General features: G+C 49.8%; 2 protein-coding genes across 2 annotated transcripts in view; one reads left to right on the top strand and one right to left on the bottom strand.

Moving 5' to 3' along the window:
- Positions 1 to 21,840, bottom strand: part of LOC135976492 (spidroin-1-like) — a 925,731-nt gene that overhangs the window by 532,436 nt on the left and 371,455 nt on the right. The window contains exon 3 of the mRNA XM_065572401.1: positions 7,024 to 7,485. Within this exon, the coding sequence (XP_065428473.1) occupies positions 7,024 to 7,485 (462 nt within the window). The remainder of the gene's footprint in view (positions 1 to 7,023; positions 7,486 to 21,840) is intronic.
- The window catches only part of SARDH (sarcosine dehydrogenase), a 92,927-nt gene that overhangs the window by 69,648 nt on the left and 1,439 nt on the right, over positions 1 to 21,840 (top strand). Inside the window, exons 18-20 of the mRNA XM_005293244.5 lie at positions 11,639 to 11,801; positions 14,753 to 14,921; positions 15,551 to 15,686. Of these exons, the coding sequence (XP_005293301.3) occupies positions 11,639 to 11,801; positions 14,753 to 14,921; positions 15,551 to 15,686 (468 nt within the window). The remainder of the gene's footprint in view (positions 1 to 11,638; positions 11,802 to 14,752; positions 14,922 to 15,550; positions 15,687 to 21,840) is intronic.

Genomic DNA, 21,840 nt, shown 5'->3' with positions numbered 1-21,840 from the left:
CACTGCATGTGGAGCGCTCGTGACCCAAGATCTCACTTGCTTATCCTCGCCCGTTCTGGAAATTATTACTACGTTGGTTGTTGTTTGTTTTGGAGCAGTGGGACAAGGCCCCATTTGAGATCAGGGCCCCATTGTACTAGATGCTGTGCAAACGCACAGTAAGAGACAGCCGGTATAATCTACATAGACCCAACCGACAAAGGGTGAGAGAATCCTCAGTCGTTTCAAGCGGATCTCCCTGTTGCAGACACATCTTCCTATCTGAAATAGTGTTTTGTTTCTTTTTCAAAGCTGCGAACCACCATCTTGCAGGAAAGTGAGTTAATCTCTTATGAAAAAGATACAGGTTGTACCTGTAGTTCACCTCTGTGTCCAACCTGTATGAAATCTGCACCTGCAACAGATTTTGCTGCAAGGCAGCTCCCAATTGCTGTGCAAGACTTAGAGGAATGGCAGAATATATTCAGGATGAATGCATCAATTTGCCTTCATTTCTTTTAATTAGAGCTGGATGGGAAAAAAAAATTTCCTACAAAAGCTTTCAACAGAAAACTAAAAGCCCAACATCCCAGGGCATCTTTCACTCTGTATCAAAATAGAGCTTTGCAAAAATGCCAAATTCATCCCTGCTGCAGGGATAGATCTGTTCCAGTCAGTCCTCCACTTAAGGTCACTAAGGTATCCAAAGGTGCTGACACTCCAAACCCTCTAAAGTGAAGTTAATTTGAAAGGGGGAAACAAAAAATGAAAAGCAGAAAGCTCCTTTAGGAGTCTGGTTAATGCTCATCCCATGGACACATGCATCCTGCCGTTGGGCCTGAACAGAATTAGGGAATTTCACTTGTCTCTTTGGGGACCACAAGAGGAAAAGCTGGTATTTTTGCTCCTTCTGAGTGATGATGCAGCAGGTAAACTGACAGTGACACCTTTGCTGGCTGGAGCAGGCCTGCATAACAAAAGGCTTCCTCACATAGCATTGAATTTTGTGCTAATTTTGGCTGAGCCAATGAAAAGCAAGATGCGCACAACACGGGATCGCTTGAAAGCGGTGCTTTGCTTTTGGCCCTCCGGATCTGTGCGAGCAGCAGAGACGTGGCCGTAGTTTGCTGATGTCCTTCATTTAGTACTCTTACCATAGAGCCTTTGGCTTGCCTCCTGCCTATACTGCCGTGGCAGCTGTTGCACAAGAGGGAACAGTACAGTATCTAGATTTCAATGCCCAAGGTCCTGGGTCCAGAATGGTCTCAGCAGAGGGGACTCTGAAATTCCCTCTCTCTGCTGATCCACCATAACGGGTGTGTCTACACTGCAATCGGAGATGTGCCTGCAGGACTCGTAGACATACGTGAGTTAGCTTTGATCTAGCTAACTCAGGTACTTGAGCAGTGAAGTTGCGGCAGCATGGGCTGTACAAACTCGCATGCCCGGGACCCTCAATATATGCAACAGAGAGTCCTGTGGCACCTTTAAGACTAACAGATGTATTGGAGCATAAGCTTTTGTGGGTGAATACCCACTTCGTCAGACGCAGTACATGTGTCTGATGAAGTGGGTATTCACCCACGAAAGCTTATGCTCCAATACATCTGCTAGTCTTAAAGGTGCCACAGGACTCTCTGTTGCTTTTTACAGATCCAGACTAACACGGCTACCCCTCTGATACTTAATATATGCAGTATATACTGCATATACTCGCCCACCCAGGTATATACTCAAGCGGCTAACACAGTTATTTGAGCTAACTAGATCAAAGCTAGCTCAGCTATGTCTACATTGGCTGCGGTCGCACCTCTGGTTGCAGTGTAGACCGGACCCAGTGTTCGTTGACCTTTCAGGGCATGGTGCACGGCCTGACGGGACAAGACTGGTGCAGTAATATCATTTATTGGACCAACTTCCGTTGGTCAAAGAGACAAGCTTTTGAGCTACACAGAGCTCTTCTTCATGTCTGGCTTATCCCAGCTGTTTGCTGGAGTGTTGGCTGGTTGATGTGTTATTTGGGGGAACGTGAGAGGAGTTTTAGGGGATTGTTAGTTGGTTTTGAAAGTCATTAGTACTGCTACAGTTCGTCCATATGCCTGGGGATTCTGTAATTGGGCACATCATTCAGGGGAAGCTGGTAACCATCTCTACCCACCTAGATATTGCTTCCCCCCTCAAAAGCCACATTTAAATAATTGCTCTCCCTACGACCCATGAATATTTCATCCACCTAATCTAGATTAGCGCCGTGCGTCATGTTAAATTGTCATCTCCAGAGCCAGCTCAGGCGCGCGCCACTGACAGTTCCTTTCCTTGGAGCCGTCGTGAAGGGTTGTCATGCTGCATGTATTAGTAAGATGCCCCATTGTGTTGCTAATTGTAAGTGTGTCGTTGTATTCCAGAGTTTTGACGGGACTCGAGGCTGTGAATAATCTGAAGTTTATAAGGCCGCTGCCTGGTATTTTTAAATGTGTTGTGATGGGTTCCCCCTGGGGTACCACTGAGCCTGCCTGACCCACTAGTCTGGGCTCCCTTTCACACTCTGGTGCTGTGATAAATTGCCAAGCTCTCCAAGCCTGCTCTTTCACCAGCACACACACACACCGGTAGGGACACACCCAGCTGCAGCTTCACACAGCTCTGCATGGGAAGGTTCAGCTAAGGCACCTCCCAGATGCTAAGGAACGCACTCCCCTCTGGAGTGTAAACCCCAAATTACACCGTCTTGCGTTGCACAGAGAACTGTACAGTGTAAGCTCATCAAATTCTCCCCCTCCCTCAATGTGGAGGAAGATATGCACAGTGTTTGCCCCCCAGTTATGAATTCCACAAACTGGTTTTAGAGAAAACCAAAACAATTTATTAACTACAAAAGATAGATTTTAAGTGGTTATAAGTGATAGCAAATAGATTAAAGCAGATGACCTTAGTAAATAAACAAACCCGCAAACTGAGCTTAACAAACTAAATAGGGATGATATAAATTAGCAAATTCTCACCCTGAGTGATAAACAGGCTGGCAGATTCTTAAGGCACAAGTTGCCTTGGATTTCCCAGGTTTTCCCAGGTTTTCATAAACAGGCTAAAAATCCTTCTACCCTGAGACTATCACTTCCCACAGTTCTGTTCTTGCCCCTCAGGTGTTTCCAGGTGTGTAGTTGGAGGGAGAGTTATGATATCATTGTCCCCCTTTTATATCTTCTTCCCACTTGCTGGAAAGCTCTTTTGCTGTGACCTGGGTCTAATAGTTCCCATTGTGTAGTGCGATCTCTGAGAGGTTTCTATTGTACACGATTCCTGGGGTAATCCTTGTGCTTGTGTGCATTTCCTCAATAAGCCATTAACATTGTTTGGCCTTTTTACTGTTGTACCTGAAAGGCTGCTTGTGGTGTTTTCAACCTCACAACATGTTTCAGTAGCACATACCTAGCCAAACTTCATATACGATGATAGCACCTACAATCCCATGAGATATTACTGTCTAGAAGATCAAGACTTTTAGAATACCTCACAAGACATACTTTGTACAAAACATATCCTAATTACATGACAGTGGTGAATATTGGGGTGCCAGGGTGTCACAGTGTTGTATGCTAAATTTTAGCGCTCGTGCAATGAAGTAGCACCAGCTGAGATCAGGCACAGCAGAGGCTGTCCAACCCTTCACAGATATGCCAGCATGCCTCCATCTTGACCTTCAGAGCACCCTGAAGGACCTCACGACACGTGCCAGTTGTCCTCTATCTTGACCTGTGACAGTTCCACCAAGTGCAGGTACCTCAACAGCTCTGCTCTGTTGACCTTCAATCTGGCCAGGGAAACACTTCTACTATACCAGTACTGAGCTCCCAGTCAGCTCTGCCTCTCCACTGCACTCCTACCCTTCTCCTGGATTTCCCATCCCACTCTGCCCCTGCACCTCTGTCATGATACACTGCACCTCCCACTGTTCTGATCCTGAGCTTGGTTTGCAGCAACAGCTGCCAGTTAGGCTGAGTGGGGTCCAACGGCACAGTGCTTTTGTGATGCAAGTAAGGGATCACTAGGGACTGGGTTAAGAAGATGAAAAACTCACAGTAACTTAATTTATTATTATTTCTATTGCAGTAGCAGGTAGAGGCACTAACTAAGATTGTTGTGCTAGGTGCTGTACATATAAATAGGAAGAGATGGTCCATGATTGAAAGTGCTTACAGTCTAAATTGCAGAACTACTATCTCCAATTTATGTTTGGGGATCTGAGGCAGAGAGATGGGGTGACTTGCCCAAGATCATACAGGAAGGGTTCAAAAAAGAATTAGATAAGTTCATGGAGGATAGGTCCATCAACAGCTATTAGCCAGGATGGGCAGGGATGGTGTCCCTACCCTCTGTTTGCCAGAAGCTGGGAATGGGCGACAGGGATGGATTTGGTGATTACCTGTTCTGTTCATTCCCTCTGGGGCATCTGGCATTGGCCACTGTCAGAAGACAGGATACTGGGCTAGATGGTCCTTTGATCTGACCCACTATGGCTGTTCTTATGTTCTTAACTAAAATTTGAACCCAGATCTTCTGAGTCCTACCCATCACCTTAACCACTAGATCATTGTTCCTGTTAAAGAATTTAAATTGTTTTTGACGCCAGGTCTCCATGCTCTGCTGACTAGCAAGTGAATTAGGTAGTGGTGGTGTACCATTTTAGTTCCAGCAGCATACTTTTCTAATAATACAGGGCCCTGTGTAAAGTTTAATCCAGTTAATTCCTTATTAAGACAAGTTCTGTTGACTGAATACTGAGTAGATAAATGTCTTTGAGTAAGAACGCAAGTGTGAAACAGAACACGCGTCAGAAGCTGCTGGACCATGAATAATTGTTCTCCTGCTAGGATGTAAGATTTACTTTGGCACAATATGCCAGTAGGTGCTTTAGGAGTCTTTTGGAAGGTGTTGTACCCAGGCAGCGGAGTGTTTTGGAGCCTGTAAAAGGAAGCAGGTTGGAAGAGTTCTCAGTTATCACAGGGTGACTTATAAACGATATTGTAGAGCTCTGAATTAAAACAATATCTAGCTACAATGCACCTTATTTTGAAGAGTCTCCACGCAGCCTCCATTTTTGTGTCTCTTTGTCTGTTATATTCAAAAGTTTTGGCCTGGACTGACGTCTTTTTAAAGACGCTGCCCTTTCTGCTCTCCAGGTGGCTTTCTAGCTGCATTCACTCTGATTTCAGCTGTTCTGATGTATTTTGTGTAGTATTCATAATATCTCACATCAATGCCGCAGTTTCCCAATGTGCTTTGGGCCGGATCTCGCCAGATGCTGAGCTTCCCCTGGGAGGTGCTCGGCAAATGCCTTAAGCTCATGCTGAAGTCGATAGGCGTTGAAATCAATAAGATCTAGGAACCTTCTAGGTTCAGACCCTGGGGAAATAAAGATCACTGAAATGCAGCTAGCTCTGGGGTGGAAGCAACAGCGCCTCACAACATCATGCAGCAGTTTATAACAGGTGAAGAAGTGAAGAAGACTCCCCTATCCAGATGAAACTGAAGGGTGGATGGAATTGTCTAAATACCCTCTGTTTGGCCTCCCACTGACCTTCACCTCCATCGGTGTGTCTCTGTTGTCATGATCTCGCTCCTCTCCTCTTCCCTTCATGACCTAGCACCATACGGGGAGCTGAGGCAACTCACACTGCTGGTTGACCTCTACATAACCCCGGGTTCTGTATGCCTCCCTCTAGTTCTTTAAAATCAATAAGGAAAACAGCAGCCGGGCACTGCATTCTGATCGAGATATGGCTCAAGCTCCCTGGGGAAATCTTTGCTCACCCTTAATGTCCTTTTCAGGGGCCTTTTCCTCCTCCCAGTAAATTGGATGGTAAGTCTCCCAGTGGGTGCAGGATCAGTCCCTATGCATGGCTAAATCTCCTGGTCCAAAATCCAAGTTTCCTCTAGTGCCCATGGGCTTCTGAACTCCCTCCCCCCCAAATCCACTGCATGACTACGAAAACTACCCTCCCCCCCTCTGCAGCAGGCTGCCTCTTCCCTTCCAATGCGTGGGCCCTCCCTGCATTTGGCCTGAGCTGCTTTAAGCTCAAGTCTGCACCGTGGACCAAACCTATTCTGGAGCAGAGCCAGAGGCTCGTGCTGCTGCTAACGATTACGGAGACTTGAGGAAAGTTTGCAGAGTGCTGCTGCAGTCTGGCGCAGAGCCCAGGGGACTGGCTCCGAAGGGCGGGGAGAGGAACGGCTCACCAGCGAGCTTTGCTTCTCCGCACCGCTGTGGAGCGTCTAGGGAGGGCCGTGAGCGTTTCATACCCAGCAGCTGAAAGAGAAGTCAGGCAGCTGTGTGCTTCTTCCAGGTGTTTTACTAAAAGGGGTTGAAAGGGGGTCTAGGCTAGCCCTGAGCCTGATAGGCTAAGATGCCTGGGCAACACAGGGTGGCACCCATGGAGCGATCGGTGTCCTCGGTGAGGCCCCAAAGCTTCCCCTGCAATCCGTCTCTGAGTGTCTACGAGTCCCTCCCTATGCAGCGTCGCTGTGCTTGCTTCACTGCAGATGTACAGTACGGCTCTCCCTTTGTTGTTCTTGACGCAGCATCCTGATGGGTTCCCTTGACGCTGACTTTCCCAGGGTTACTTTACGTTGTCTGTCTAGCCCCAGACGCATCTGTGTGTCTGTCTGGCATCATACGCATCTGTGTGTGTCTGTCGGTCTAGTCCCATGCATGTCTGTCTGTATAATCCTATTTCTAGGGCATCTATCACCATAGGACAGAGATTGCCCCCAACCATTCCAATCTCACCCTAGAAATCGTGGTGACATTTCCTCAGCATCCAGTCTTCTCTCCGCTGCAACTACTGAAGTCCTGTTTTTCCATGAACTTAGACAGCTGGCAAATGTTGCTTAAGGGTTGCAGGTGTATCTAAGCACCAAGCGTAAACAAGTGTCCATTGGACAGGGCCGGCTCTAACTTTTTTGCCGCCCCAAGCAAAAAAAAAAAAAAAAAAAAAAAAAGAGTGCCACCCTCCATAGCGCCGCCATAATACACACCCTCAGCACCGCGCCGCCGAACCCCCCAGCCCCCTGCGGAGCGCCGCGCCGCCGAACCCCCCCACCCCCCGCGGAGCGCTGCCGAACCCCCCAGCCCCCTGCAGAGCGCCGCACCGCCGAACCCCCCCCCCCCCCGCGGAGCGCTGCCGAACCCCCCAGCCCCCTGCAGAGCGCCGCCAAACGCCATGCCACCGAACCCTCCCACTGAGCGCTGCTGAACCTCCCAGCCCCCCGCGGACCGCCGCCGACCCCCCCCGCCCCCCGCGGAGTGCCGCGCAGCCAAACACCCCCCCCCCCGCGGAGCGTCGCCAAACGCCATGCCGCCGAACCCCCCCACTGAGCGCTGCTGAACCCCCCAGTCCCCCGCGGATCACCGCTGAACCCCCCAGTCCCCCGCGGAGCACCGTGCTGCTGAATCCCTCCCGCCGAGCGCCCCGCCGCCACACCCCCCTCCCCCGCCGCGGAGCTCCGCTGCCGAATCCCACCCCCCAGTGCCCACCGCGCGCCCAGACGCCGAAACAAAAACAACCCACCCCCGCGCCACCCAACCAAACCCCCAAAAAACTCCCCTGAGTGCCGCCACCACAAGATTGGCCGCCCCCTTACCAGGTGCCGCCCCAAGCATGTGCTTGGTCGGCTGGTGCCTGCAGCCGGCCCTGCCATTGGCACAGTAGCCAGCTTTGCGAAAGAGCATAGGAGCAGAGGCCAGTGAAAGGAAACCAGTTGTCTGCTCTCCGAGCCGCTTATTTTGCAGCGAGAGAGAGAGTTAGGTTGGATATTAGCAAAAACATTCTAACTCGAAGGGTAGTTAAGCACGGGAACAGGTTACCAAGGGGGGGGTTGTGGAATCCCTGTCCTTTTTAAGACCAGGTTAGCTAAACACCTGTCGGGCATGGTCTAGGTATACTTGGTCCTGGCTCAGCCAGGGGGCTGGACTTGATGACTTCTTGTGACCCCGTCTAGCCCTACATTTCAATGATCTATGACTGCTTAGTGCCTAGGAGTTCCCTGTTCTAGTGCCAGTCACCGGGTAACTTTAGGGAAGTCACCTGATCGCTGTATTTTCATCTGCACAATGGGGCTAGCACATCCCAACTCTGCAGGGGTACTGCAAAGCAATTGGAGATTCCCGTGTGGAAGATACTCTTAGGGAGCAGTCCATAGGCCCTTCAACTTATCCTTATCTTCAGGGACCTTTGAGTTAGGCCCCATCAATGAGTATTTCTTAAAGGAATCAAGCCCTCGCCATTCCGGCAGCGCATTTGGTTTTGTGTTTGTTTCTCCTCACTGTCGTTCTGTTTGCTTCTCCCTCCCTGTCTTTGCTGGGATCCTTTCGCTCGCTGAGGTCTCTGAAATGGAATAATACATTTCCATTTCCATTAGGGTCGCAAAGTGGGTCAGAAAGGCGGAAAACAAAATCAGCGCATTATCCACCCGGAGACGCGAGGAGGACACGGTTCTAAGCACGGGGCTGCCTGCTCACTCATACGACGGGCAGCGTGTTACAAGAGCTTGAGCCACGGATCCAAATGCATCAGAACTTTGGCGTGGTTTGGATCTGGGTCAAAATCTTACCGCTCTGGCACGTCCCGTTGAATGAAAGAACGCCGCAGAGAATGGAGAGCTGGTCCATAGACTCTCTGGAGATTCACCGAGGATGCATTAGTGGGGAGGATGAAGTCAGAAGGGGGTCTTGCCGTTGATTTTGATGGGAGTTGGTTCAGGCCCCTTGAGGCCAGCTGATGGGGTGACATTGGCCCCAACCCTGTGGGAGCACACTAGCCAGCCTGCCATCATGCAGGGCAGGCCGTGCATAGGCCTGGCCTCCCAGCAGAGCGGCTTTAGGGCTAGCCAGGTGCCCTTAGAACGGCTGGGTGAAACAAAGACCGGGCAGAACAAAGAACGAATCTGCATTGTCTCAGCCTGCTGGGCAGGTAGGGGTGGGGGGTGAGGGTGGATGTGGGGGGAAAGGGAGTTCATACTGGGATGCCTGGCGGATCCCACAACTTAAAAAAAAAAAAAAGTAACTGAAGAGCAACACAGCTCAGATTAAAGGGGAAAGACTCGGGGGAGGTGTCCAGGCTGGGTCTGGCCACAGCCACCCTGGAAAGTTTTGGGAACACAGCCTAACAAGGTGTCCGAGGGCTCATCAGCCAGTAAGTGGGATATTGTTGAGAGTCACATGCAAGCCCATCTCAGTCCTAAGGGGGAAGTGCAGCTGGGCTGGGGACAGGGGCCGTTCTTACGGCCATGCACATGTAGAACCAAGTTCCCGCACCTCCGAGACAGAAAGAACCCCAAGCTAATAAACTCCGGCTGTGAGCTGGCTATCGAGAGAGCAGGATCTGCCTGTTTGATGTTTTGCACAAAATGGGGAGGAGGCGGGAGGAACGGGGAAGGAAAAGATGAACCACCTCAGAAATTCATCTTTGCCGTCTTCCTTTGCATAGTTCTGGTGAAGTCACAGCATTTCCTCTCATCGAGCTAATTTTGGCTACAAAAATAATGCTTCAGGACAGATCATCAGCTAGTGTAAATTCGGGTGACCAGATGTTCTGATTTTATAGGGACAGTCCCGATTTTTGGGTCTTTTTCTTATCTAGGCTCCTATTACCCCCCACCCCCGTCGCGATTTTTCACATTTGCTGTCTGGTCACCCTAGTGTAAATGGATATAGGTCCATAGAAGGATAGGGCTGGGAGTCAGGACTCCTGGGTTCAATTCATCACAGGCCCACGAGCTCATTGTTTGTCCATGGGCAGAGCAGTTCACGTCTGTAAAATGGAGGTAGCATGGAGCTGTGTCGATTTGCTGATCTCTTTGTGCCTGCCCAGTCCTTTTTGTCCACAGGTCACAAATCACATTACAAATTGGTAAGGAATAATTAGCCCAATTATACAGATGGGTAAACTGAGGCACGGAGAGGCGGTACACCGTGCCCAGTGGCAAATCGAACCTAAAGGTCCTAACTCACAGCCCTGTGCCCGGCACACTAGACCTTAGTTGCCATGCAGCTGCGTGCATCGGGCTTTAATCTCTGTCTGGGTGGCTGATTAAAGAGCTTGTACAGAGTGGGGAGCACGTGGAAAACAAATCGCTGTTAGAAAAGACAAGGCTTGTTCAAAGGCTGCCCTTTCCGTGCACCATCCTCAGGGCTTCGCATAAATCACAGAGATGCCCTTTGAAATGCATGAGCCCAAGAAAGGGAGAGGCTGTCAAAATAATTTGACAGCAAAACTGGCTTAAAAAATGACCTTTCTGAATAATCTTGGTTGCCTAAAAATGTTCCTGACCTGCAGGGGAATTACCTTGTCTATCCTTGAGTTCCTGCACCCAATGCACACTCCCTCCTCAAGCAGGAGCGCTGTTAGGTGACTTTGATCTTACGTTAAATTGATTCTCCATGCAAGGTTTGGTTCCAGGATCCTCCTGACATTTCTCTCTAAACTGCTGGTGGCGCTGAAAGTGACGAAAGGAAACTTCCCCATCCTGCCTGCAAAGCAACGGATCCCAGACAAAAATAAAGCTTGTTTCATAGCACCGAAAGCATGTCCAGAGTGTTTGGATACATGCATATAGCTTACATTTCTCAGCACCTCTCCCCTGGTTTAGTCTGTCATGGTGAGCCATGGAGTTTGTAGGGGCCAGGAGAACTTTACTTTTACAGCTCCTCTGATGCATGCCTCCTCCAGAAGCACAGCTCCCCCAAAGACCTCGCTGGAGGATTGCTTCAGGACTTCTTAGTGTGGAAAAGTGCCTCCAGTACTGAATGGCTAACATACCAGTAGGATTTGAAACAAGGACTTCACTATAAGCCTCTAACATTTAAGGAGTGACTCCCTCAGCTGGCAATTGTAGTAGGCTCTTTCTTGTTATATAGGTTAGCCATTAGATGGGCACAGAGTCCCACGCTGAAGGTTACAGCAGAACTGTTTGGGGATGAATATTCCTATCCAAAAGGACGACCCAGCCTTGCTTAGCTTATAAAATAGGATTTGGTCAACAGCCAAAGGTGATACGGCAGAAAATGTATTGGTTGTAATAGCAGATCTGTCATTTGATGAATTTGCTTTGTGTGTTGTAGCTCAACTGGTTTGGAGGGAATACAACGAAAGATTCAAGGTCCGAGCTCAGAATCATTTGTTCAGTGGTCAGTTGTGGCCTCATGATCCAAAGATTGTGTCTTCCAGGAGCAATAAGCATTAGGAGCTGATGAACAAAAGATCTAGAAAGAAAGATACTGGTTTCACACACATGTCTCTAGTAATAAAGAAATAGGAAGAATAAAGAGATCAGAGGAAACAGGTTTTATATAAATAAGACTAATCCCAAGAAAGTGTTGTCCATAGACTTCCACAAGAAGTTATCAATACACTACTTGGGTCTTTTCACCTGGCGATCTCAAAGGAGGGTAAGTGCCATTGTACAGACGAGGCAAGTGAGGCACAGAATAGTAAATGACCCATCCATATACACAGCAGGTCACTGTCAGAGCTGCAAATAGAACCAGGTCTCCTGACTCCCAGCCCTGTGCCCTATCCCCTGGACCACACTGCCCCACTCTAGAGTCCTTGAATGAAAGGAAACAACAAGGCCAGTGATTTTGATCTTTTGTGTTTCACAGGTACGAGCCATGAGGCTGTCGTTTGTGGGCGAGATGGGCTGGGAGCTGCACGTGCCCAAGCAGGACTGTGTGCGGGTTTACCGGGCTGTGATGAAGGCAGGTGCCGGGCACGGCATTACCAACGCCGGGTACAGAGCCATCGACTCCCTCAGCATTGAGAAAGGTTTCTCAGGAGAACTTGCTTTTCACCTGTACTAGCATGTGTTGCTCTGCTGTCACCTGGTGGGGACAATGCACATGAGGCAAGCAAAGAAAGATGGCGGACTTCCTGCCATCTGTCCCTCTGCCCTTGTCGTGGGCAGGCCTTGGAAAGTTTGAGTTTGAACTTGGTTCAAATAAACCCCCCAGGAGTTCAGATGCATAGCCGGAACTCCTTCCAAACTCTCCGACCAGGAGATCCAGCTGCCCCCAACGCTTTGCACGGGGAAGCCAGGTAACCTTATTCCCCCATCCATGGCCAGGGGTTTCCCAGCTTCAGGGACAGGCCAGCGCACCCCACTGTAAAGGGTTGATAACTAGGGGTGGACCATGCGGCTGGGATGACCCAGCTGCTCACTGAGTTCTCCCTTAACATTGGTCTCGTTTTGAGGGCGAATGTTTTAACTAAGCTTATTGGCCTGTCACCAGTTAGGGACCAAAAACAAAGGGGGGAGGGATGTGTGGGGTTATTTGACTGCATTTCACTGGCCTCTTCTTTAGCATTTAGCCATTAAAATAGAAAGGGGCTGAGGGAAAGGATTGTTGAGGGCATGAGTCACTTTGAGAGATTGATTGATTGAGAGATTGATGCTCCTAGATGGATTGAACCTTCCTTAGGGAGTCCACTAAAAATCTCCTGGAACAAAGTGAGGCTTTGGGAAAGGGGAAACCCTTTGCTCTCTTTCTCTCTGAGGAAGGGTCATCTGCATTCAGGAAAACTTTAATCTGAGTCAGGATTAAGTTCCATGCAGTTCTAACACCCTGGTCACCTCCGAAACGGGTTAAAAACCTGTTAGACTTTGGGGATTTACACTCTGAAAAAGGAACATGAAAAACTCAAGTGGGCCATTCTCCCCTCATGGGAAAGAAGCAACTCCCATTGACTCTGTAGGGGTCACTCATATCCAGCTCCTTGTACCTCCCTCCTCGCCACAGTCTCCAAGTTCCTCCTAGACATTCACGGATTTATCCTCACGGTCCCCCTGCCCAGGAGGGAAAAAGCAACGCCATTTCCCAGAGCAGAGGCACAGAGAGAGGAAGTTTTGCGCACACAGAGCCTGTAGCAGAGCTAGCAATTGACCTCTGTTCTTCTGCGTCCCAGACCTCTACCTTAACCACAAGCTCCTCCAACATCCCATCAGCAGTGGGGAATAGGGCCCCCAGGCTCATAAGCCGATCCAGTATTTCCTCCTCATGCCCAGGCACCTTTTCTGTGACTCAAACCTCCTAGCACTCCTCCAGCCTCCCTGCCCATGTGTGCGCGCGCGCACATACACCCACACACAAAACCCTACACCCACACACAGAGGATATTGATGTTTCTTGCTTCACTGGTCCCTGACAGCCCGTTTGTTCGGCGTGTTTATTCATTACCCTCCAGTGGAATGGAGTTGTTTTCTCTGCTTTCCCCTCAGTTCTCCTGTTTTGTTCCCAGCGTGCTCCCCTGCGGCTCTTTCCTTCTGTGGCTGTTCGGATGGCACTGCTTGACTCGAGAGCTAAAGCCAAGAGTGGCTGTAGGGTTGGAGGAGCCCATCTGAATAAAATCAGAGGGATGTTTCAAAAAGCATCCAGTTTCCTTCCCCACCCTGCATCCTTTCTCTGCCTCTGCACTTCCTGCCCCAGGCCGCGGACCAAAGGCACCAAAATACCCCCCGAAGAGGCCATTTTCTGGCCAAATGGAAGCAGGAAGTAGCTGAAATCTCCAGAGTGAGCCCCTACCTAGGAGACTTCTGGCCCAGCTTTGCAGATGGCCGGAGAATTCAGAGAAGCACGTCTAGCTCCAAGGGCTTTTCCGTTCTGGGCCTCCCTGTAGATTCACCCGTTGCCCTTGAGGCGTGAACTAGTGCCTAGAGATGCTCAAGAAATGGGGGGATTTACTCACAATTTTTTTTTACAAAAACTAAACATGTTTTGTTTTGTTTTTTTGTTAAAAAAAATGTCAGGTTTGAGCTGAAAAATCAATACCCACCTCAAAAATAATTGTGGAAAATGGACGTCCTGTGGAAATGTCCATTTTAACAAAAAAGATGTTTCTTCCTCCCCCCACGCCCATCCCTTCTTGATGGAAACATTTCAACCAGTTCTGCTAGAGCCTTGTTTCTTCTAGGGCTGATGGAGACGAGGTGCTCCATGGGGTGGGGGTGGGTGAGGTACTCGGGGCTGGTGGATGTGACGTGCTGTGAGGGGGGGGAAATACTCCAGAGGGAGGTGGGGGTCTGGGCAGTACTCTGGGGGGGGGGAGGGAGAAGAGTGTAAATGACCACATGCTGCCCCCTAGAACAATCCCTGCTGGTCCATCCTTGGTCACGAGAGCCCCCCAGGGAACAGGGCCTACATAAGGGGATCCCCAGCGGGCATAAAATGGCTGGAACAGCTCTGTGTCCACACCCATGCAGTTCCTGAGTGGGGGTGGGGTGGGGGTGTTCTGGGGCACTCTGTGAGGAAGTGAGAACATGGTTGGAGCACACCGAGTTCCAGCTGCTCACAGCCCTCAGGGAGCCATCAGCAGCTTGACTGTAACTTGGAGCAGCCCTGTGGTTGCTCTAACTTACGCTGGGGTCCAGACAGGCTCCAAGAATTCAGTGAGGCCAGAGATGTCTCAAGCCACCTTTGGCTGTTCCTACTCCAATCCCAGGCCCAGTGCAGGAATGGCGCACCAGAGGATTGGGACCGAGGGATGCTGCCTTCTCCTGTAGCTGCAGGGGGGAATGCTGCAGCAAGAGAGGAGCGTGACAGAGGAGCTGCCTCTCATCTCACTGTCCCTGAACAAGCCAAGGGTGAAGCAGGGCCAGACCGAGCACTTGGGGGTTCAAGTGCTTTGTTCTCCGCACACTGCCTCTCCTAGGCCTTGTTATGACTGGGGAGAAAGGAGGAAACAGACGGGGAGACCCATGATGGTTCTGTCATTCTCTGCAGGGTACAGGCACTGGCACGCGGATCTGCGTCCTGATGACTCCCCCCTTGAAGCAGGCCTGGCCTTCACTTGTAAACTCAAGTCCAGCATCCCCTTCCTTGGACGGGAAGCTCTGGAGACCCAGAAAGCAACGGGAGTCCTCCGGCGCCTGGTCTGCTTCACCATTGATGAGTAAGTACGACCACTGGGCTTTGTATCAGTGAGCTCTGCCTGGGTGTATTAAATGCAACAGTCACCCTGGTGCTTGTGATCCAACTTCAACCAGAAAGAAGATTCTGCCCCACACCCCAACAAGAAGCTCACCCACAAACTCCCTCTGCCCGTTTTCTCTGCTTTTGTTTTAGCTGATCAGACCCCCACTGTGTGAAAATGGGTGGGGTTATCTGGTTCCAACCAAAATAGCAGGGGATTTTGCAAGTCAGGACGGAGGCGCATTGTCAGAGCTGTGTGTGTGGCCAAGGACTGTAATCCGTGGGGTAACATGTCCAGGTTAAAGTGCACTGGCAGAGCTGGGTAAGTTCCAGGCCTGGAATAGCGGAGTGTCGGAGGTTGGGACTCTGGTGCAAGGCTTTGTGTGGAAGCCGAGGACTGGAATAACAGGGGGCGTGAGATGTATTGGCAGAGCACTGTTTAGGAAGCTAGCACAGAGCCTGCCTACCTGCACAATGCGTTCCTGTGGTCAGCACGTTTAGCCCCTTGATTTTCTATAACAGCTCCCCCAGGTAAAACCCCAAGAATGGCAGGGAACTGCCCTGCTGAGCTGCTGTCTGCTAAAGGTCTGCTCTGCTCTGGTCCTGCAGGAAGGTGCCTATGTTTGGACTGGAGGCCATCTGGAGAAACGGCAAAGTAGTTGGACACATCCGGAGGGCGGATTTTGGATTTGCCATCAACAAAACCATTGCCTACGGGTACATCCGGAACCCAGATGGAGGACCAGTGAGTATAGGGGAACATGGTGCCTCCTGGGGCCCCATGTCATGTCAAGCTGTGTTAGCAGCCCAAAATGACCCAGTTCTACCTAGAACTATATCAGAATGGCTGCAGGATGGCTGAACTTGCAATCCCTTCTAGCCCTATAGATTCATAGAGTCTAGGACTGGAAGGGACTTTGAGAGGTCATGGAGTCCAGTCCCCTGCCCTCATGGCAGGACCAAATACTGTCTAGACCATCCCTGATCGACATTTATCTAACCTACTCTTAAATATCTCCAGAGATGGAGATTCCACAACCTCCCTAGGCAATTTATTCCAGTGTTTAACCACCCTGACAGTTAGGAACTTTTTCCTAATGTCCAACCTAAACCTCCTTTGCTTGCTCCCTCCTATGACTCTATGACTCTAGGAATTTGTTGCAAAGTTACTAAGTTGTCTCATTAGAAAATAAATTTTAAAAAAATATCTAAATGCATCATTCTGACAATTTCTAAACAAAACATTTCAATATTTTGGTTTGAAATGACTTTTCCTTTCAACATTTACTTCAGTTTTATTGTTAAAACATTTTTAAAGTTTAAAAAGAAATCAAAAAAGAAACAATGTTCCGTTTCAGGGTGAACAAGACGTTTCCTTTGACACGACAATAATTTTTTCCGACCTTTTTGGTTCACTGAAAATTACAAAACATTTCCATGTCAGGCTGAATCAAAACTGATTTTAGATTTTTTGGAAGGGTCAGTGATCCAAACTATCCAGTATTGGCACTAGTTCTCCGTGTCTGGGGAGAGACGGGTCTTCAGGGGGGACATGAGTAGAGAGAGGGTAGTAGCCTAGCTCAAGAAACATGTTTTGGGATTAGGGAGCAGCTTGGAAGGATGAGGCCTGGAGACTCAGACAAATGGCGTGTTGAGGTTGACAGTGCTGGCAGAGTGCAGGATGCAGGGAGGCGAAGCAGAAAGACACAAGGACAGGGAGGGAGGGAGGATCAGAATTATGCAGGGAGAATTCACATCCATGTGTGGAGAATGCTGCGTTTCATTCTCCGAGTCAGAAGATTTGCAGGGGGAGAGAGCGTAACATTGATTTTTTTTTAAAAACCACTCACACACACCTCTTTAAAGAGAGAGCGCAAACACTGATCTGGGGACTGAAGGACTGCAAGGTCCCCTCGCGTCTCTTCACAAAGTTCTTAGCTTGTATTAACCAGAGCGAAGAGATTCCGAAGAGTGAGAGATTGGAGCAGTTTAGCGACAAACAGCTCTCTCTCTAGTGACCCCCATGCTGTTCTCTTGCACAGCTCTGTCTCCGGACTCACTCACAGGTGCAAGCTGGAACATTAACTGCAACAATGTATTAGCCCTAGTTTGGTTCTAGGAACTTCTGTCCAACAGGAACGCAGCAGGCACTTAACCCGAATAGCCTCATGGAGCGGGGTGGGGGGCTCTACTTAACCCACGTGCTATCGATAGAAAGATACTTACACCTATATGAGGGAGTATTGGGGTGGGAGGACTGAAGATAAAATCCCCAGGGACCAACTTAACCTCACACATATATGATAATACAGGCAAAAAATAGCTGATAAATTGGTGGTTGGTTTTAGATCACCTTGATTTTTAATCCCGTGGCAATGACAGTGCTAGGCTCCTAAGCCATGCGATTTTAGGGTCCAGTTAGTTGCTTTCCTACCTCCAAACCAATTTCTTTCCCTTGCCTATTGTTTCTCATCATGGAGTATCCTTCCTTCCTTCCCTCCCAAGCCTAGAAGAGGGCAGCCTGGTGCAGTGAACGGACTCCTGTCACTGATGACAGAGAGCTTTCCAGCCTCATCCATTCACTTTCCCTCTCTCTCCTGGCACCTCGTCATGTGACAGGCACCTGGAGCAGATGGAGCCTTGACATCAAAAGGGTTTGGGGGAAAGAGTTCTGACTCTCTGCTTCATGCCTGATGGTTGAGCCCCATGGGCTAATGTGTGTGTGTGTGTGTGTGTGTGTGTGTGTGTGTGTGTGTGTGTGTGTGTGAGAGAGAGAGAGAGAGAGAGCGCGCATGCAAATAAGGTGGGATCATATCTCTACGGAAATCACAGCTCTGTTCTCCGTGTGCTCTGTCCTTTGCAATCATTGCATTCCCTGTGGGTTAGAGGGGGATCCTGATGAGGCATTGCCTTTTGCTGGGTTGCCACTAGTAGAGGAGAAAGTGGGGGGGGGGGACTTAGGAACATGGTCCCAGATACTTGCTAGAAGCTCAGACTTAAAATACACAATCCTCGAGTCTTCTCATTCCACCTATTCTGTGGAAAGGAAGTTTCTTTTACACAGGAACTCAGTGTTCTCCAACGCAAATCCCCTGTAGCAGAGGTGGAATTTTAAAGGCCCTGGACTGTAGCTTTAAAATGAATACAGTGTAGATGGGGCAACCAGAGGGAGTGGCTTAGTGGTGGGAGATGTGTAAGGGTAATTCACATTGCTGCTCTTCAGGTCTGCTCCTTCCTCCCACCAAGACACTGTTGACCTTGATAGATTGGCAGTCTTAAAAGGGGTGTGAATGCTTCCAACAGAGAGAGGGATGAGAAGTGGTGAATCAGAGAGTAGAAAGCTGCCACAGAAGGAGTTTGTTTGCTTTTAATCTCATTACATTGGAGTCTGCAATATTGGTGTGAAACCACATTGCACAATTCTGGGCAGACGGGCTCCGGGGTGCAGAGCAACCGTAGTGGAGAATGGGAAAAAGTGCTGCATTGGGTATTGCAGCCAGGTGCTTAGGGACAGAGCTGAACGTGGAAGAAATACCGAACAAACACATCTGCTTGAGTTGTGTTTAAGGACGCCAAACTAAGCCTCAGTTGAGATAAAGGATTCCCAAAGACCTGCACTTTTCAAGAAGGGTCTTGTTAGTGAAATGAAAATGATTCTACAAAATATCAAGCTGTTCTCAGTTACATTCCAGCACCCTGTTGCAGTCAGGTGCAAGCTAGAATGTGAGTTGCAACAATGTGTCATCACTTGCCAGTGTTATCAAAGGCAGGAGAGCTATGTTGTGAGAACAGAATTTGACCCCCCTTTTTTCCAGTTAGTACCTATGTAAGGAACTGCTTATACAGCCCCTGCTACTGTAGTTCACACCTCACACCTTTAATGCAGTTATCCTCACATCACCCTGTAAGGCATCGCAGTGCTATTATACCCATTTTACAGATGGGAACCTGAAGCACAGAGCAGCTAGTAAACTTGCCTATGGTCATACAGCAATTCTCTGGGGGAGAAGGGAATTGAACGCGCGTCTCCTGAGTCATAACGAACAACAGCCCACTGGGTCATTCTACTTTTCAGCCTGTTATAAAGAAAATGTAGTAATAACCCTCCAACCCATTCTCCCTGCTTCCAGGCATCGTGACATGATGACACTTTGATGTCACATGGTGATGTTTCAACATATCATATTATGACAAGCTCTCACAATGCCTAAATATGCCTGGTCAAACAAACTCACTTAGCAGCAGCTGTAGGTACCGGGGGGAAGGAGCCTGGGAAATAGGCTCTGGTGAATATACAAGAATTTTTGCAAAAACTCATCAGTTCATCTGGTGCTAATTTTCACCATTGCTGCTGGCAATGGGGGACTTTTCACCCCAGGCAGCAGATGCAAATTCTTACAGCACCAACAATAAACATCGTAGGAAAATATCAGTTTTCAGAGGCCAAAGTCGATAAAGCTTGTGCTAAACTCTCAAGTGGGTGTGAGTGAAGCCTCAGGTTTGAAGCTGGTAAGAGTCTCAGGAGTTGCTTGTTTCTCTTTGAAGTGATGTATTGCTGCCTCTTTGTCAGGTCTTGAGACCGCGCAGGCTTCCTGGAGAGCTGCCTTGGGCAAGTTGTTTTCCCTTTAGCAGCCAGTTCTCCTCCCAGTGCAGGGAAAAGTGAGTGGAAGAGAAAGCAGAGTCCATCTGCGCTGCATTGTCCAGTGCTGTAGAGTTAACCCCTCAAGCGCCTTGGGAAGTGCACGTACAGCCAGAACCTAAGTTAGCCACGGTTCGGATCCAGACGGCATTCAGCCGCCGGGATTCTGATAAACGATTCCACTTTGGGCCCATCTCTAGACTAAATGCTCCGTTCATTTAGCTTGGCTTCCTTTTCTTCCTCTTTTGTTCGGTTTTCTCCTGCCTGTAACTTCTCACTCCTCTACCTGCCGTCACCATGAGCCTTCTCATTCCTCCCCGAAACTGACGTCGGGATCTTTAGCGAAGCCCATGAGGCAGCCGGGATGTATGTGAGGAGAGGACTGGCCCCTCCCGTGCATAGAGAGCTGGAGAAACAAACACGCATGGAACGAGAACCCACCAGGCAGCCCAGTTTCTCAGCTCTCCCCGTTCAAACACCCACCAGAAATAATTCTTTCATTTGGCAGCACCAGCAAAGTCATTTTCAAAATGACTCCTGCCCCCTCTGTCCTCGAGGGCCTTTTCAGACAACGTTAACCCCCCAATTAAAGCGATCAGGCCTGGCAATCAGCAAGGCACTTCTTACAGGTGGTCTCTCTTTACAGGCCCCCAACCTTGTCAGCTTCCATTGTGTGGCAAGCACTGCCTTCCGTCGGCGGCCCCAGCTCGAAGGCCTCCTGCAGAAAGGCATAGTTCCCTGAGCAGATGTTAACGTACAGCCTTAATCTCTCTGCTCGGTAGGATAACTCCCGCCTGATTTCCATGGTAATTGCCACTGCGGGAGGAAGCGGGGAGTTTTGCATGTGCGCGCTGTGCAGCTTGACACGCTGACGGATGCCAGCGCAGATCAGCTGCCCTAAAGCAGGATGGCAGGAGACCTTTCAGCTGGATTCTTTCCATGCTGCCGCTCCGGGACCAGTGAGGTGTGGCTGTGCCCTGCCACGCGAAGGACTCACGTTCTATGCTGGCTCCAAGTTTCTTTCTCCTGGAGGCGCTGCAGACTTGATAGCATGCTCCCTCGCCCCATCTCCCCTGCCCCAGCCGTCACGCCCATTCTCAGTGTGCCCTCTAGAGACTGGCATCTGCAGGGGAGCCCTGCCATGCCAATGCCCTCCCCAGATCACAGGGCAAACCTAAGACCCCTTCAGCACTGCCCCAGCCAATCAAGAGTTGGAAATGTATCCTGGAACCTCCCTTTTCTTGGTCATTGTCGCTGGCCAAGGTAGGACTCCATTAGCCCCATCCTGCCCTGGCCACTCGTTCTGCCTCCTAGTGATGCTATTAAACCTGCGGGCATTGCATAGTGCTAGTGGCTCCAGTTTCCAAGGCAGTGTTGCTGGCTCCTCTGGGCGCCTGTAATTTGCAGGGTGTACTGGAATAAATCCATAGCCCCTTAGAATTTTCATGATGGCTACCATGCTGCACAACATGGGTGCAAGTGAGGATACAATCCATATCTTCTGGCTCCAAAGGTGCAAACTATTCCACTCTCCATTAGCTTGTAGCAGTATAGGGCACGTGACACAAATTGGAGCAGGTCTGATACCATCCAGTGGAGGGCAGCGGTGTACACACACAACACATACAAGCCAGTATCTTCCAGGTTATTTTACAGCTCTGCGTCTGTATGTAATAATTATAATTTGCAGCTCTCTAGCACCTTTTCCTCCACAGATCTCAAAGTGCTTTGTGAATAATTCCCTGCCAGGGAGCGTTGTTCTCTTTGTCTTACGGATGAGTACACTGGGGTACAGGGAGGGGAAATGACCAGCTCGTAGCTGCACAATGAATCTGCAGCAGAGCTTGGAACGGAGCCCAGTGAGTGGCTGGCTGTGTGTGTATCTGTGTCCGTACGCCAAGCCTTCCTTCTGTCTGAAGCTCTTCACCTGAGAACAGGGGCGGCTCCAGGCACCAGCGCTCCAAGCGCGTGCCTGGGGTGGCAAGCCGTGGGGGGGGGCGGCAGTCAGGCTGTTTTCAGCAGCATGCCTGCGGGAGGTCCGCTGGTCCCGCAGCTTCGGCGGTAATTCGGCGGTGGGGACGCTGAAGGCGCGGGACCGGCGGACCTCCCGCAGGCGTGCCGCTGAATCCGCGTTCCCAGCGGACCTCCCGCAGGCACGCCACCGAAAGCCGCCTGCCTGCCGTGCTTGGGGCGGCAAAATACATAGAGCCGCCCCTGCCTGAGAACCAAGGCTCCCACTGCACCCTCATGTTACAGCCCC

This window comes from Chrysemys picta, chromosome 18, assembly GCF_011386835.1.
Source record: "Chrysemys picta bellii isolate R12L10 chromosome 18, ASM1138683v2, whole genome shotgun sequence".
In the NCBI taxonomy this organism is placed as follows: domain Eukaryota; kingdom Metazoa; phylum Chordata; order Testudines; family Emydidae; genus Chrysemys; species Chrysemys picta.
The sequence above is the reverse complement of the archived record's forward strand: the minus strand, read 5'-3'. Positions and strand labels throughout refer to the sequence as shown.